Raw genomic sequence first — 15,582 nt, 5'->3', positions numbered from 1 at the left:
GTTGATGTGTTCACTTTGATAGAAAATAACAGCCTGCAGTGTCCATTTTTTTTTATTTCACATCTTAGTTTAGAAACCGTCTGTTTATAAACTGGCTGTTGGATATGAATCAGGTACTTGTTGACAGTTTGGGTGGAGTATCAAACTTGCACCTAGTTTCAAACAGGATGTAGCTCGCAACACGCTCATGTACCACCTTTTCATGTCAGCTCCTCGGTCATACGTTCAGGTGTTGATACAAATCTGAAGATTACAAGCGATCCTTGAAAAAAAAAAAAGGTGATAAAGTTAAGGTGCTCTGTTATTGTTTTAGGCAATGTGCCAAAGTGTCATCTACGGGGCCTGCAGAGATACGGACCTCTGTCGGCTCGTTTAGCTGTTGTGGTTTGTTTGTGAGGCACCTCGCTGAGCTCGGTATGAGCCGTATGCTGGTGTGGAAACACTTTGTCTTCCTCTCGCTCACATGTTTCCTCTTTTTCTTCTCTCTTCTTTGCGCTGGCAGCGTGTTTTGCAAGCTCACATGACTCCTTTATTTTTTTCTGCATGCTGGCTGTCACATTTAGGCTGCTGAAGGGGAAACCGCAAAGAAAAACATGCTGCCTTATTCTCAGAACTAAGTGGTCCTATACTGAAAAAAACAGACATGTGTGAACTCCTAGAACACAGCTTATCTGACTATCAAGTGTGAAGATGAAGATGAAGGGTTGAGGGTTTTCTCTGCTGACGGCTTGAATAAAAACATCAGGTTTCTCTTTAAAAATGCTAACCGATACACAGGTAAAGAAACTCTTACCTGCAACCTGCTCCAATATTTAAATACAAACTTAGGGGGAATATTTTAAATCCCCTCTTGACTGACTCATACGCCTCTCCCTCCTGATCAATACCTCCTTAACAGATCTCAGCATGTACTTACATAAGATTTCTTAGAATCCATCTTTTCCCCCCCGGTGGCTAAAAAGAGACTCAGTAGTATGTGTGTCCAGTCTCTGTTCCTCACTCCCACAGATCAGCAGGAGCTGCTCCCTGCGGGGCCCTGAAGTATCAGATCTATTTATATGACCTTTGAGTGTGAGACTAATGCACCCCATTACCAGTGGCCATTCATTATTCAGCAGCAACTCACCTGCAGCTAAATGGATGATAAAATTAGAGCAGGGGTACGAGGAGAGGTTTTTGTCGAGTCAGTGGAAAGACGGTGTCTTTCTGCTCTCAGGGTGCATCACGTTTATCTTTTTAATTGGCTTGTAAATCACCGCTCGAATGCTGAATCTTCTTTAGAGATAACTTCAATGTTAACTTACTCACTTGTAATTTGATTACGTGCAATTCAATTCCTTTACTTACCACTGAGGTCAGAGCTAACGTGGAGCGTGTGTCTGTGGTTTTTCTCTCTTAAGTAGAACAAACAAGCTCGAGCAAAAGAGATGACTTGCAAATGATGTTTTAAGTACATCCCAAAACCCAAAAGGCATCTCCAATATGGGCCTATTACATATCCCTCAGCCTTACTCTATTAAATATCTTCCTTCTTTATTTCAAATTAATTGCTTGATTATTTTCCCCCCTTGCAGCGGACTATCACAGTAATAACTACACGGTGACTAACGGCTGGAAGATCCACAACACTGCGAAGAACAAGTGGTTTGTCTGCATGGCCAAAAATGCAGAGGACAAGCAGAAGTGGCTGGATGCCATCTTGAGGGAACGGGAACAGAGAGAGAGTGAGTAACTCTTTTTAACTCTTGTAGCTTTTGTGGTTCATGGAAGTGTCAAACAAGAAATAACCTTTTTTTTAATCCCATCATAAAAAGTGTTGTTGGTGTTGTCTTGCTTAAAAAGATAGGGTACCACCAAACTTTACCTCCAGGTTTGAGCAATGTCTATGATTTTTGTTGTTTCAACGAGGGCGAGCTGAGTGTCACAAACATGATTCACCAAACTCCTTAAAAAGATCAACACCTTTCTGAAGCTCTTCCAATCAAAAGCTACAGAACATTCATGATGTTGATTTTATAGGCGGACTGTTGTGTTCGACTTCAGCAGTTTTAATTAGGTGTACCAAATAAACTTGCGCTTGAGCGTAAATAAGTACCTCCTGCTCCTCTCCATTCCGTTATTTTTAGTCACTCTTTTTTTAATTTCTTGCAAGATCCTCTTTCGTCTTTTGACACCACATTTCATTGTGTGTGCTCACTGCAATGTTGAGCTGCATTCTCTGATATCACCTGTCAATAAAAAAGTGAGGCCAACACTATAATGTGTGTTTGGGTGCACCCTTAAAGTTAATGAATCAAAGGAAGTCACTCAATGATCAGCTTGGTTAGGAGGCTCTTAGCTGAGCTGTTGCTAGAAACCTCTGGGGATTAAAAATCTCTTTTTCAAGAGTCTCTGGGCCAAGTCAAATATATAGTCCAAGATACATGATTAAATACATTCAAAAGACAATGACTAATGCATTAAAAAAGCTATTTTGTTTTTATTAAGATAGCTCCCAATCCTTTATATGTCAAGAAGAAAATTTACAGCCAGGTGAACCTGCATCCAAGTCATTCAAAATCACTTTCACAGCATCCAATCAGAGCAGCTCAGTTTCGGATCTTGCTTTAGTTTGCTAGGTGACTCAAATCTTTCATTGGGTTAAAATCTTTCACTAAGTTAAAAAACTAAAGGGACTTTAAACAGCAGAATGGGTGAAGAGCCTAAGATAAATTTCTCACTTTTAATCTTGAATGTGAAACGCACAGGAAGGTGCTAAATGATGTTTTGCAAAAGGTGCTTAATAGAGGTCAAACATGATGCTAATATATATATTTGCAGAAGCACTTAATTGAACAAAAGGTGTTTGTGTATTAAGCAGATGAATCTAATTTGACTGACAAAAGATGGAGTCGGATGTTTCTGTCCTTGGAAACACATTTAATGGGTTCCAGTTTTGGCCTCTGCATTCCTGATGAGTCGACGTAGTTTAGCAGTCGTGAGGCTTTTTCACCACTCTCTTTATGTTGGCCTACATGTTGGTGTCACCTCTAATTCACTTACTATCACTGTCCCCTTTGCTGGCATACAGTAATGACCGTGGCTGTGCTTCTGACCTGGATACACTCCGTTTGTGTCCTGCAGTTATGTCCCACCTTGAACAAGCTGCCTGCCTTTGTTTCATAAATAGAGGCTTAGCCGTTGTGACGTTTACAGTCCGCCTGGTTGACCTGTGCGCCAAACAAATACTGCTTTAACAATCTGATCCTCACTTTAAAAAAAGATAAAAAAACAGTGCACCTGTGATGTTTTACTGATGAAAGCTTTTGGTGAGATGTGACTCATTCACAAACAGCAGGTGTGCTAAAAACGGCATCTTGGTCAATTGCTTAAAATAGGAAAGCATTCGCTTGTAAAAGGAAATGAAGCTCAGTCCGTCATGCACACCTTTGATTAATGTGAGCGTTTGTTTGTTGCAAGAGTCATATCCATTTTCACTAATTTAAAATGTGGAGGAAGTCGAGGATTGTGCAGAAAATTTGGTGCATATTTAATGTCAACTAAATGTGCATGAAAACACCCCCCCCCCCCCCCCCCCCCCCCCCCGTCATTGACAGTAACACCCCACACAACAGCACCTCCACTAATATCAGATTAGTAATGTAAAGGGATATCCTTGGTGCTCCTTTAAATGCTTTCCCTTTGTTGTTCGAGTTCCCTCTTTTGTCTTAAAATGTGTCCCCACCTGTTCAGCACTGGCCATCTGTCTTTGTAATGTTGTGTGCTACAGACAGTGTGAGAGGCTTTAAACAGATTTTGGGGCAGAATACAACATAGGTCATCCGATAGCATTGATAGCTAAAAAGAAAAATCTAAACAGGAGCCCTAAAGCTATTGGATCATTAGCATGACTTGGCTTGAGATAACAGAAAAAAAAGGTTTAAGCTGCGCAGGCATGTTAGCGTAACTCAACACAAACATTAGCATTTTTGTGAATTAGTCCTCCTAATTTGACTTTAAACAAGCATCCACACGGAGTTTGCGTCATCTGATCCTGTGAAGAAAGGGTTTCAGAGTACAAATAAGTACGGAGGAGCGTGCTGCAGCCCGCGGTGTTAAGTTTCAACCCAGCGGAAATTGACCTGAGGCTAACAGATGCCAGATCAGTCACAGTGCCCAATTTCCCCACACCTTCTCTTTCTATTACCCTCTCTACCCTACTCTCTGCTCTCTCGCTCTCCCTCTTAACTACAGTCTAGACATCTAAATGATAAAGTTTTACCGCAATAAATCTAATAAAACAACTTTTTTTTAAAACTTCTGCCTCTTTATGCATCGCTTCCTTCCCTGACACGCCTTGTTCAATGGGACCCTTTTCACTGTAGCCCTCCCTGTTTGCCGTGCATATAGCTCTCCTGGACCCCTCCCTCTCTTCAACCACTGCCAGCTGGAGGTATTCTGTCTTATCACTGTTTTCACGGAAGTGTTGGTCAAAATGCGTGGGTCAAGATAATGCGATAGGGTATTAGACGAGGAGCGGCACAAGACAAACTCTGACAGCTGGAGCAGAAGCTGAGGGGGCCTCCGCTCTGGTCGGGCCCCCCGTCTGTTGTTCAATGACACTCATTGTTTAAGTCTACTCCAGCTGCTGTCAAATGTAATTTAACCCCACCTCCATCACGGGCTGCCACTGCAGAACCCCAAAAGACTGAATGGGAAAACTGGATTTAAGAGTTAACCGTGTAACTTTATACATTGTTTGTCTCATCCTGTCGGTCTCTATTAGCTGGTCAGACTTCCGGCCCCATAGTCTCCACTCAGCTCTACCTTTAGATATCAAAAGTGGCAAAATGCAGCTTGTTGTTTTCCACTAGTTGCATAGTTTGCAATACACAGAAAATACTGGAAGGATTTTCACTGCACTAGAGATGGATTTTGAAGTCCTTAGTTGTAACAAGGCCAACCGGCTATAAAGATGTGGATTTTTCTAACCTCTGCAATGACTGAATTTTTGAAGACATGGATATTTAGCCTTTCTACCTTTCCTACATATTCGGCCGATAGAATAAAGCTGACCTGGTTCAAGGCAGAGGCTGCAACTGCTTGCACCAATGCATCCTTGTAAATGCACAGCTCTGTCAGTATAGCATGCACTGAAGGATTTCTTGACACTACTTTTCCTATCAACACTGATTGGTTATCTACACTAAAAAAGGGGATACATTTCCCTCCAAGTAGTAAACCTCCAAAATGTATAAAAATGGTGAAAACCTACAACAAAATGTGGTCCATTGGATCACTCACTGTTAAAGTTTGCAGAGTCTGCAAAGTCTGCAAGGAAATACCTGCTGAATTCTAGCATGCACATAAAGCTGCCGAATAGGAAATAACAAGTTCAGCAGTTTAGATTTGTAGGCCAAACAATATCAGACTTTGTGCGAAAAAACAACAACATAAAGAAGTTGCATGAAATAATAAAATTCACTGATGCAAGCAAGACTCAACAACACAAAAATAGATGTCTGACAGTTTTCAGCTTCTTTGTTTCTGGAAGGAAGCAAGCTAGTTGAAAAGTGATCAAGATCTTTAGTTGGACTTTTTTTTCCAGGTGTCACAAATATTTGTTCTTTATGAAGTCTATTTGGATGTCTGTTTAAGAATACTTTAATTCTTCAGCAGATTTCTTTGCCTCTCAGAGGAGTTAAGCAGCTTAGGGAGTCACAGTGCAGCCGGGTTGAGCCGCTCGAGTCACAAAGTCTCACAGTACGGTTCAGAAGTTCATCAAAACCCCTTGTTGAGGTTAAGCAGCTCAAACAGTGTACTCACAGAGAGGTTGTAGTCGGGTGGCAGGCGTTACAATGGACCCTCACATGTTCTGCTTTACAATCAAGGAATAACAGTTTACAAGCCAACGCAAAAACAAGATCAGAATCACACTGCCCTCCTGAACTCCTGAAAACTGCTTGTCTGTGAGAGATTTACATCTACACCAAAAGTTTGCAGCAGACTTGAGTCTCCATGCTCTGTTCTTGCCTCATTCCCTCTGCACAATACCAGAACACAACCAGGCCAAAGGCATGCTTGTCTCCTCTTACAGCACCATAACAGCTTTTACCTTTTGGCCCTGATATGTGTAAATGGCTCTGAAAATCAAGTAATGGGTCTGCTGTATTTTTCTTGGCATTAAGATACAGTCGCTGTGCTGTGCTGAGATTTTGTTTGTTCATTTATTTTTACTCTCACATCCCCGTCAGAAGAAACGTGTCTTTTAAAGTCTGAGACTTGGACATTGATGACACAGCAAAGTGCACATGTGATGTTTCACTAGTAGGACATGTTCCTGGATCGCAGTGCTGGACCAACATGGAGCTTAATGAATCGCAGCCCTCTGATATCATCATTGTTCTGCTTCTGCACTTCTTTCAAAGTGACATTGTGCTTTGATGACTTCTCAAAGTCTAAGTTAGTTACAATATCCTCAACTCCATACCCTTAAGTTATCAGCATTTTATAGTTTATAGTCTAGTACTTAGCTAAAACTGTAGCTTTGTGAGCTAATGCAGGGTTTTTATGTTAACAAGGGATGCAATGCTAACAAGCTTGCCAATGAGCTAGTTTGAAATTATTTTGAAAAGGCATTGCAGAAAAATAACTCGATATTCTTATTCTTGGATTTTAAAGCGTATAGTGTCATTTTTCTCCTTTAATGCAAGTGAACAATATTGTCGGTAATTGGCAAGCTTACTTGTTTACTTGCATATCTAGTTGGCAAGCTAAGTCCCCAACCCTGCAGGAGCTCATATAACCCTAGCTCTGGGTAGGTTCTCAGTTTTAGAGGGGATTGAATCTAACCAATAGAAATTTAGGAAAAAGTAAAGAGGATCACAATGGAGAATTCATATGACTGTGAATTGTTGTTTGCAACGTTTGTCCAGGATCACATTGTGGGATGCTGGTGCAGGAACATGTCCTACTTGGCAAAATCAGGCTGTCTATTGATATTAATGGTGACAAACCCTCTTATGCTCCATTTTTCTCTTTTGTGTTTTAAGGTCTCAAACTGGGAATGGAACGAGATGCTTATGTGATGATTGCCGAGAAGGGCGAGAAGCTCTACCACATGATGATGACCAAGAGTCGACACCTCATTAAGGATAGACGCCGGAAGCTCAGTATTGTTCCCAAGTGCTTCATGGGAAAGTGAGTTGCTATTTTTTTTTGCTTTCTCATTGCCTGCGTTCTTCGGCTCCCAAGAATGTGACTGCAATTGCTGTGTCGTTCACAAGGAGATCTTTACAAATAGTTGTTATGTAAGATCAGCAAGTTTTCAAAGAGCTGCCATCCAGTCCACTCAAGTCCTGGCAGAGTGCCTAAACAGTTTTATCCCCTCATACTCTGGTCTGTAATGAGCCCCCCTCATAGCCTCTTCTAACAGGTCACAGAAAGGACCCAGTTGCTGCTCACACACTAATACCAGTGAGCACACAATCTCACTCCCAGACTTTCATTAGCGGAGGACCTTTAGCTGAAGCTCTGCAACAAGCCCGTCCCCTCAGTGCCCTTGATGTTTCAATGCAATGAATGGAGAATGAGAGACTAGCTTAAATTTCCCTCAGAGTCTCTACATACACACCAGAGATCCTGAGCAGCAATTAAGATTCTTCCAAGCACTGGCTTGAAAAGATTAAAAAAAAATAGAAAAAGACTTTAAAGTCGAGTGATGGTTTGGCTTTTAAAGAGAAACCAGGGAGTGACCATTAACGACTGGAACACTACCAGCATGGCTTCCCTGTATATTACAAATCATTAAATGCACCTCCTATCTGTAGATGTTATTTTAAGTAAATGAAATGAACAATAACACTATTAAGCCATTGCCAAGAATTAAATGTAATGAGTTGCTCAAAGATGTAATGGTGTTTCTGGGAGACAGGTTCCACCTTGGTGGTATCGTTTGAAGTCCTGGACTGGGTGGTTTTCTTTTCCATTCAAATGTGCCTCATTAGCCGTCTGGATTCTGAGACCTTCGAAGGAACAATCAGCAGTACTGCATATCCGTGTCAGAGCATGACATGTTAAAACATGTAAAAATACCATTTGTTTTCTACATAACTGATTTGATTATTCCCCATAATGTCATTACCACGAGCTACCTGAGTGTGAAACGAGGGTCTATGCTCCTGTAGAAGAGAAGTGTGTATGATAGCAACCTTGTTTAAAGAAAAACATGATTTATTCAAGATCTCAGGGGGGAAAACTACACGACCCAGAATCCGAGAGTTTTATAGCTACGTCTGATTGGCGAAGCTCCTTGTTATTTACTACCCCTATGAACTTCGGCTGTCGGTTTCTACCACTAAAGTTTGACACAGACAAACTACAATATATTACAACATTATTATTATTAACAATACAAACACAGGGGCGCTGGTGGCCAAGTGGTTGGGGCAGGCACTGCATGTGCTGGGGATGTGTTCCTCGGGGTGGCCAACCCGTGTTCGGGTCCGACTGCTCCTTTTCTGCATGTCGTTCCCCACTCTCTCTGTCCAACTCTTTCCACTCTCCTATCTCTACAATAAAGGCTGAAAAAGCCTAAAATATAAATCTTTAAACAGTAAAAACACTACGATAAAGATAAATGTATGATGAAGGTCCGTGTACGTTCCAAAAGAAGCGCAATAAAATATTGTTGTTGGAATCGCAAACGATCGTTGGTCTTTCACTCCTGGAAAAAATTATTCACAGTCTTATACTTTAGGCTTTTTCTCCATTTCCCATCGGAGTTATTTTTTGCAGAATCACATTTTTTATAGTCGCGAGTATTCTGTAAGCTACTTGGCTTGGTTCCAGGATTAAAAACATTGATATAAAGACTTTCTGAAATGTAAGTAATTTACTTGCGGAACCCCAGCCGCCTGAAAAGTGGGCGGTAACTGTTGAGCTCTTTAGGCCATCGTGAAGATGGTCCAGTAGTAACTAGCTGAACTAGAATTTCCACCAACTGTAGAGGAGTCTGACATACTTCCATCAATACATCAACTTTCCCCCGGTTCTTATATACAGACAAGTTTAGGTAAATTAGGTGGAAAATTCAAGGTTAGCTAGGTTAGCTATGGCTGAGGAAACTCTCCTCTGACACTCAGTTTTCCGTCACTCGCTCTTCTTGGAGTCGGCCATGTTAAAGTGTTGTCTGTCCGTCTCTATCTCTCACTCTGTTTTCCACTTCTACCAGCGTTCCTCCCTGGATCTCTCGGTCATTTCCTGCCGATGAGTGCTACCTGCATTAGCTCTGCATTTATCTCTCTGATGAAATTAGCAGCATGCACAGTTTGAGTGCTTATTACATTAAACAGAGATGCTGACTGCCCGTTTGATAGCACCCTGCTGTCTTGATAGCATTATCCCATCTTATTCCATCATCTGTCGGCTTTCAACTTTGGAAGATAGTCGGTGGTAACATGCTTTACTTTTTGTGATTGCAACTTTAGTGCTTGGCTCGCATCGTTTGTTTGTATAAAATGTGCTTTCAACGGTCGAGTCTTAAGACAAATCCTCCTGCTCCAGTTCTTGTTTGGACTCTGTTCCACTAGCTTTAAGTTTTCATTATATTTTCTTATCCTGCGAGGGGAAAACACTCAAGCTGTGTCCCATTTCCAGGCCTCCCATTCATCCTGTTTAGATGTTGAGCTGGTACTGTTTCTACAGCGTAAATGTATGAGAAATAGAAATACATTACTTGTGTGCTGTTGGTGCACATTTTTTTCAAACAACGCAGAACACAAAGGAAAATGGAGCTAAAATGCATTTTCATCCCTGGAGAATTTTATGAAGTGAACCACAGCAGTGTCAGTACGTGCCGTAGCTGTGAGGTTAGTGGACAAATCACAGGTCAAACACATTCTGTGAAATCCTACAAAATCCGAAAACTTTTTTAAAATTTAGATATGTGTACAGTGGCAACCGTATCATGTCATTTTATTTCATTTCAGAACTGTCAAGAATGTTGATTTCGTGTGTGTGTGTGTGTGTGTGTGTGTGTGTGTGTGTGTGTGTGTGTGTGTGTGTGTGTGTGTGTGTGTGTGTGTGTGTGTGTGTGTGTGTGTGTGTGTGTGTGTGTGTGTGTGTGTGTGTGTGTGTGTGTGTGTGTGTGTGTGTGTGTGTGTGTGTGTGTGTGTGTGTGTGTGTGTGTATCAATTTCACTCTCTCTCTTCTCACCGACACATACACCTTCTTCACTATTACTACACATCATATTAATTTCAACAACAGATTTGTGTCCAAAATTAAACTGACACACACACACACACACACACACACACACGCACATGCACATGCTTGACATTTACGCATGCTTAGCCATGACGCAAACACTCTTTAACATTTCCTTCATTCCTTCCTGACAGCACATCTACACATATTTCTAACACAGGAGCTTCAAAATAATTTCCATGCCAAAATATTCACTCTCAGAATTTATGAATACACACACACCAACACACTCACAGACACCGTCTCTCTCCCAGTCACTGTTTGTATTTCTGACTGCTGAGTGGAATCACTTCCCCAGATAATCAGGTAGAGGAGGAGAATGCAATTTGCTTCTTCAAACATTTGTTCAGCGCACAGACAAAAGGATGAGATGGAAGCTGAATTTTCTACAAAACTTCTCCTCTGTGCCCGTGATTAATCAAACTACTGTGAACATTTTTAAATGTCATACTGACCGACTGCGTTACTCAGAGAGGCTTGCAGGGTGTTAACATGTTGTATTACACACGGGTCTCAGTGGTGAACATGAAGGCCAGATCAGCTTCAGAGTGGTTGTATTTCACTTGTTTTGTCACATGGAACTGAAAGGGTCAAACTCTGCTTTGACTGGACGGCTATAGAGAGAGTGGGGGAGTACATGCACCAAACAGAGTCATGATCCTGCACAGAGGTGCTGTTTGTCAACAGGCAAGGCAGGCAACTGCCTGGGGCCCCATGCCATTAGGGGGGCCCCAAGGCCCGACACAGTCTAAACCTCAGCAGTGGCTCAAAATGTGCAAATTTTGCAATGACAGTGGGATACCTCCCTAAGGGGGTCCCATCTGACAGTACTCGCTCTCCTTGCCCTGCTAAGCGTGGCATGAATTTTAAATTTGAAAACCAACATTTGTCAATGAAAGTCACCAAGAGAAAATGAAGAGGAATTATCTGTAAAGAGGAAGACAAGTAAGCATTGGGAAACTAGTGATAAATGCTTGTTGGAGGGGTCCCCATTTAATTTTTGCCTAGGGCCCCAACAGACTCTAATCGCCACTGAACCTGCGACCTGTTAGCTAAACTGAGCTAAATCAGCACCCCAACATACTCTTCTTTTGAAGTCATAATAATTCTGGCTGAAAAATTGCAGACTCATATTGTCAATGATATCTAGCTCTCTTTAGCAGGGGTGTGTCCAGTGGTGTGGCATGAAACTTTATTGGCCACCTTGATTCCACAAAGTAAATCAAAAAACACGCTCGCCCTCAGCCCTCAAAAAAGAATTGAAAGTATTTCAGCACAGCACACCAAAATCTTAAATATCCATTTAGTTTTTTTGCCACATACATTTCAAAGCCCTCAGTGAGTGGCTTCAGGAAACTGTAAAAACATGACATTTACTGATAACAGTTATTTTTACCATGACCATTACTTATTTCATTGCAACCTTACTCCGTGGCAAAGATGGTGACATTTTCAGCGATAAGACCCTAAGAAAGCGGTCCTCATCTTTTTCTTCTTTGTCTTTTTTGTTTCCAGTGAATTTGTGTCATGGCTGATAGAGAGCGGAGAGATCAGCAAACCTGACGAAGGAGTCAACCTGGGACAAGCCTTGCTGGAAAATGGCATCATTCACCACGGTGAGACACAACAGAATCCTTTAGTTCCCCCCCACCCCCCTGACTCTAATTCCCACACTCTCTCTCTCTCTTTGTGAAACCTCCATCATTTTCTAATCCCTTATACGTTGGCTGAGGCTCTCTGCAGCTCCCATTGTCATGTTGTTTGTCTGTTTTTAACTTTGTTTAGTCAGCACATCCTCTGGTCTTTGCCTTGTTTTTCTCTTTTCCATCTGATTCACATTATCCTTCTGTCATTATTTGACTCATTGTTGTTATGAATTATCCCTCACTTCCAATCGGGGAGACAATTTAGGGTAGAAACCACCATGATCTGTTTGGGATGATGATGCTGGAAATGTGTCTTGCATCATTTCCTTTCTCCTGATTTTCTCCTGAGTGTGACATTCACACTCGTCCACTAACCTGAATAATGCATTAAGAAATCACACACACACACACACACACACACACACACACACACACACACACACACACACACACACACACACACACACACACACACACACACACACACACACACACACACACAAACACAAACGCATATAAATAATGCATGAACACAGTTATCAAAAGTGTCGCTGAAGGGGCTCGGGTACAAAGTAAACGCTAACCACTGTCATGATTTATAGACACCAACCTGTCAGGGAGAATTTGCAGAAATGCACCATTCACATACCTTTAAAACGTGTGGAAAATCCCCTGAAATCCTCCGTCAGTGTCGGGTACAACCACAAACCGTTACAATGGTGACATGCTGGGCTCTGTGGGACACCAATGAGGCATTGTGGGTGAAATGGAGAGGCTTGAGGTCTGCAGGCAAAATGCAGGTGACACCAGGTAAAAACAAGAAATCAGACACATGAATCAAATGTGACAGACAGGTCACTTAAAGCTGTCCATCTTTCCCTGCTCACTGTACTCTCCAAAAAAAAGCAACATAAAAAGCAAGACAGTCGACCACATGAGTTTTATAGCACACAATACAAACTTTATTCAGTCAGCTGTGCATGTTTGAGCCTCTACAAGACACCAGTTCCTACTTGAATGTTTGCAATTTTCCCAAAGCAATCACCTCACCCCATCACAATAATTCAATTATCGTTCAAAATATTTTGAATTCCACATTTGACAGTTTACAATGGCTGATTGTGTGGTGCCGTTTTGAATTTACGAGAGCATTTTAAGTCTAGACTGAGAGAAACCAGCAGCTTGTTTGAGCCCATGCCAACGTGTTGTGGTGAAACCAAACTGCCTCTGTTTGGCACATTTCACTGCAAGCTTCTCCAACAGACATCTGTTTCTGTATGTATTAGTCCTTTTCTGTGTTTTTGTTGGATTCATTATCAATAAGAACATGTTTTGTTTATTAATGTGAGCTGAGAGATTTAATGAGAATTGGCAGCTGTCCGTTGTGTTGAGAGTTTGAATGTCATGACTCACTCAACACAGACTGTAACACACGACCGCAGGGTTTCCCCCAATAACTTTAACATTGAGCTGTTAGTCTCTTCTCTGTTCTTACACAATAACAACCGCAGATGAAATGCATATAACAGTTCATTGACACTTAAAACAAAAGTGATTTTGTCCAAGCATGATGAAATGTGCATGCATGGAGTTTTACTTCTGACAACAAACATTAAGATGTTTCTGTTTCTGTATGGAAGCCCTAAAGGGACATGTGTTCTCACATTTAATTTTACTCTGTTTTCCTGTGATGACGCGAAATGTCCAGTTGTTTACTGAAGATCTCAACTTATGTATGTCTTTATCTCGAAATAACAACCCTGGTTTTTTCCATGAAAACAAGTTAAGTACTCAAGATGTTGAGAAAACGACGGTAGTTATGGAATACTTCCCAAGATAACGAGATAAAAAGCTCCGATTATTTATCACAGGAAAACTGAGACAAATGGAATGTATGAATGCATGTCCTCTGAAGGCTTCTGTATTGGTGCATGTTTATGTTCAGAGATCATATCTGCTGAACCACATTTCATCCTTATGTACAGTAAGTACTCCTCTGATGGATCCTTGGTGTGACAGAATGAGATAGATGTTGACTAAATTCAGCTACAGTCTGGATCTTTTCTTCAGCTGTTAAGGTTTTAACAATCAAAATAATAACTTCATTTGTATAGAACTTTAAAAAAATGTTTAACCTTTTATTCCCTCAAATTCAAATGCATCAAGAAAGTAAAAAACAAATCCAAATAATGAAAGGATTGGTAATATCTGAGTCAGAAACTAAACGTAGGTGTTCATGAAAGACCCATCATTTTACTGAACATCTACACACTCTCTGATATTGAAGATGATGATGATTATGATAATTAGGATAGTTTTGATACCTAAAGCTGTTGATGTAGTTGTTGATGACAATATATTACTTTTACCTTTAATTATAAAAAATTGCTCTGCCTTTGGTCACTTCCTGTCTGCAACCTTTGTGTCCTATCAGACTTAAAGCTGCTTGTTTTTACTTCCTGACGTTGCTTCCTCCTCTCGAGATCTTCGCCTGTGTTTAACTTACTGTCTGATGTTCCTCGCTCCTGATAAAAGTGTCTGCTAGATGAATCGTAGAATTGTAAAAAAACAAAATCAACAAACAGAGAAACAAATAGAGAACAGATGACACCTATAAATATCAGAGTTAAGAGTAATAAAAGGAAGAGGGAGGTTATACAATAACCCTTCAATGAGTCCAAACTCCTGAACTGGAGTGTGTGGGGAGTAAATCACATAAAAGTCTGCTTTTAGAAGGGATTTAAAAGATGAAACTGACCGTGCATGAGTCAGTTCCTCTGGCGAACAGTTCCAGAGTAAATTCACTCTCGCAGAAAAAAGAAGATTAACTTTAAGTCTTGAGCCAGGACTCAAACATACGGTACAGGTAACCTTGAAGATTTAAAGTGAGTGTATCTGAGAGCCCTCTCAAGTGGAAGTGATAGCCTTTCAAAGCATTTACACGAGGCAGGAGTAATGAACATCGAGGCTTATATTACTAATGTAAACACTAAAGATCATACCTGAAGATTGATCACAACAGGAGTGACGCTCAGGTGACACTTTGGTGTTTTTCTGTTTGTGTTTCAGTGTCAGACAAACACCAGTTCAAGAACGAGCAGGTGTTGTACCGATTCCGCTACGACGACGGCACCTACAAGGCCCGCAGTGAGATGGAGGACATCATGTCTAAGGTAGCTGTAACCAAGCTTCTTCTAAATATTTATTTTGTGTTTCATATGAAAAAGAGAAACAACGTCTTTACAGACACCAGCGTCACAAGTCTGAGCTCGTTAACTTCAGATTTAAGGTGAATCATGTGTAAAATATGTTTTGCGCAAGTCGTGTATCATTTCTACGCCGTCATTTCTTCTTCACTTGACAAACCTCACCTCATTTTCTTGACTTTAAAAACTTTGTATCATAATTTTTCAAAGTACCATTCAGGGGCGTGTCCAGACTTTTTTTTGACTAGAGTCGCCCACCTGGGGCACCGACTAATTCATGAAGTTTGTGGGCAAACACACGCCTGTGGTTTTTAAACATTTTACCCTTTCTTATCCCCACATTGAGATGTACTTATAGGTAACACAATTTGGCCACATATGACTCTTCTAAGCTGGATTCCTTAGCGGCTCAAAAACAAAAATGTTTATGTCACAATTTAAAGTCAGAAAACTGCATGCTAACTCTTGTGAGCTTTCTAACT

At 41.0% G+C, this 15,582-nt stretch overlaps 1 protein-coding gene across 4 annotated transcripts in view; it reads left to right on the top strand.

Annotated features, from left to right (window-relative positions):
• The window catches only part of prex1 (phosphatidylinositol-3,4,5-trisphosphate-dependent Rac exchange factor 1), a 100,622-nt gene that overhangs the window by 42,084 nt on the left and 42,956 nt on the right, over nt 1-15,582 (top strand). For all 4 annotated transcript variants that reach the window (XM_029277761.2, XM_020635936.3, XM_020635937.3 and 1 more), the window contains exons 9-12: nt 1,575-1,724; nt 7,032-7,179; nt 11,764-11,864; nt 14,964-15,067. In XM_029277761.2, the coding sequence (XP_029133594.1) occupies nt 1,575-1,724; nt 7,032-7,179; nt 11,764-11,864; nt 14,964-15,067 (503 nt within the window). The remainder of the gene's footprint in view (nt 1-1,574; nt 1,725-7,031; nt 7,180-11,763; nt 11,865-14,963; nt 15,068-15,582) is intronic.

Source organism: Labrus bergylta, chromosome 12 (genome assembly GCF_963930695.1).
Source record: "Labrus bergylta chromosome 12, fLabBer1.1, whole genome shotgun sequence".
Classification (NCBI taxonomy): Eukaryota; Metazoa; Chordata; class Actinopteri; order Labriformes; family Labridae; genus Labrus; species Labrus bergylta.
Note: the sequence above shows the minus strand (reverse complement) of the source record. Positions and strands in the feature narration are given on the sequence as shown.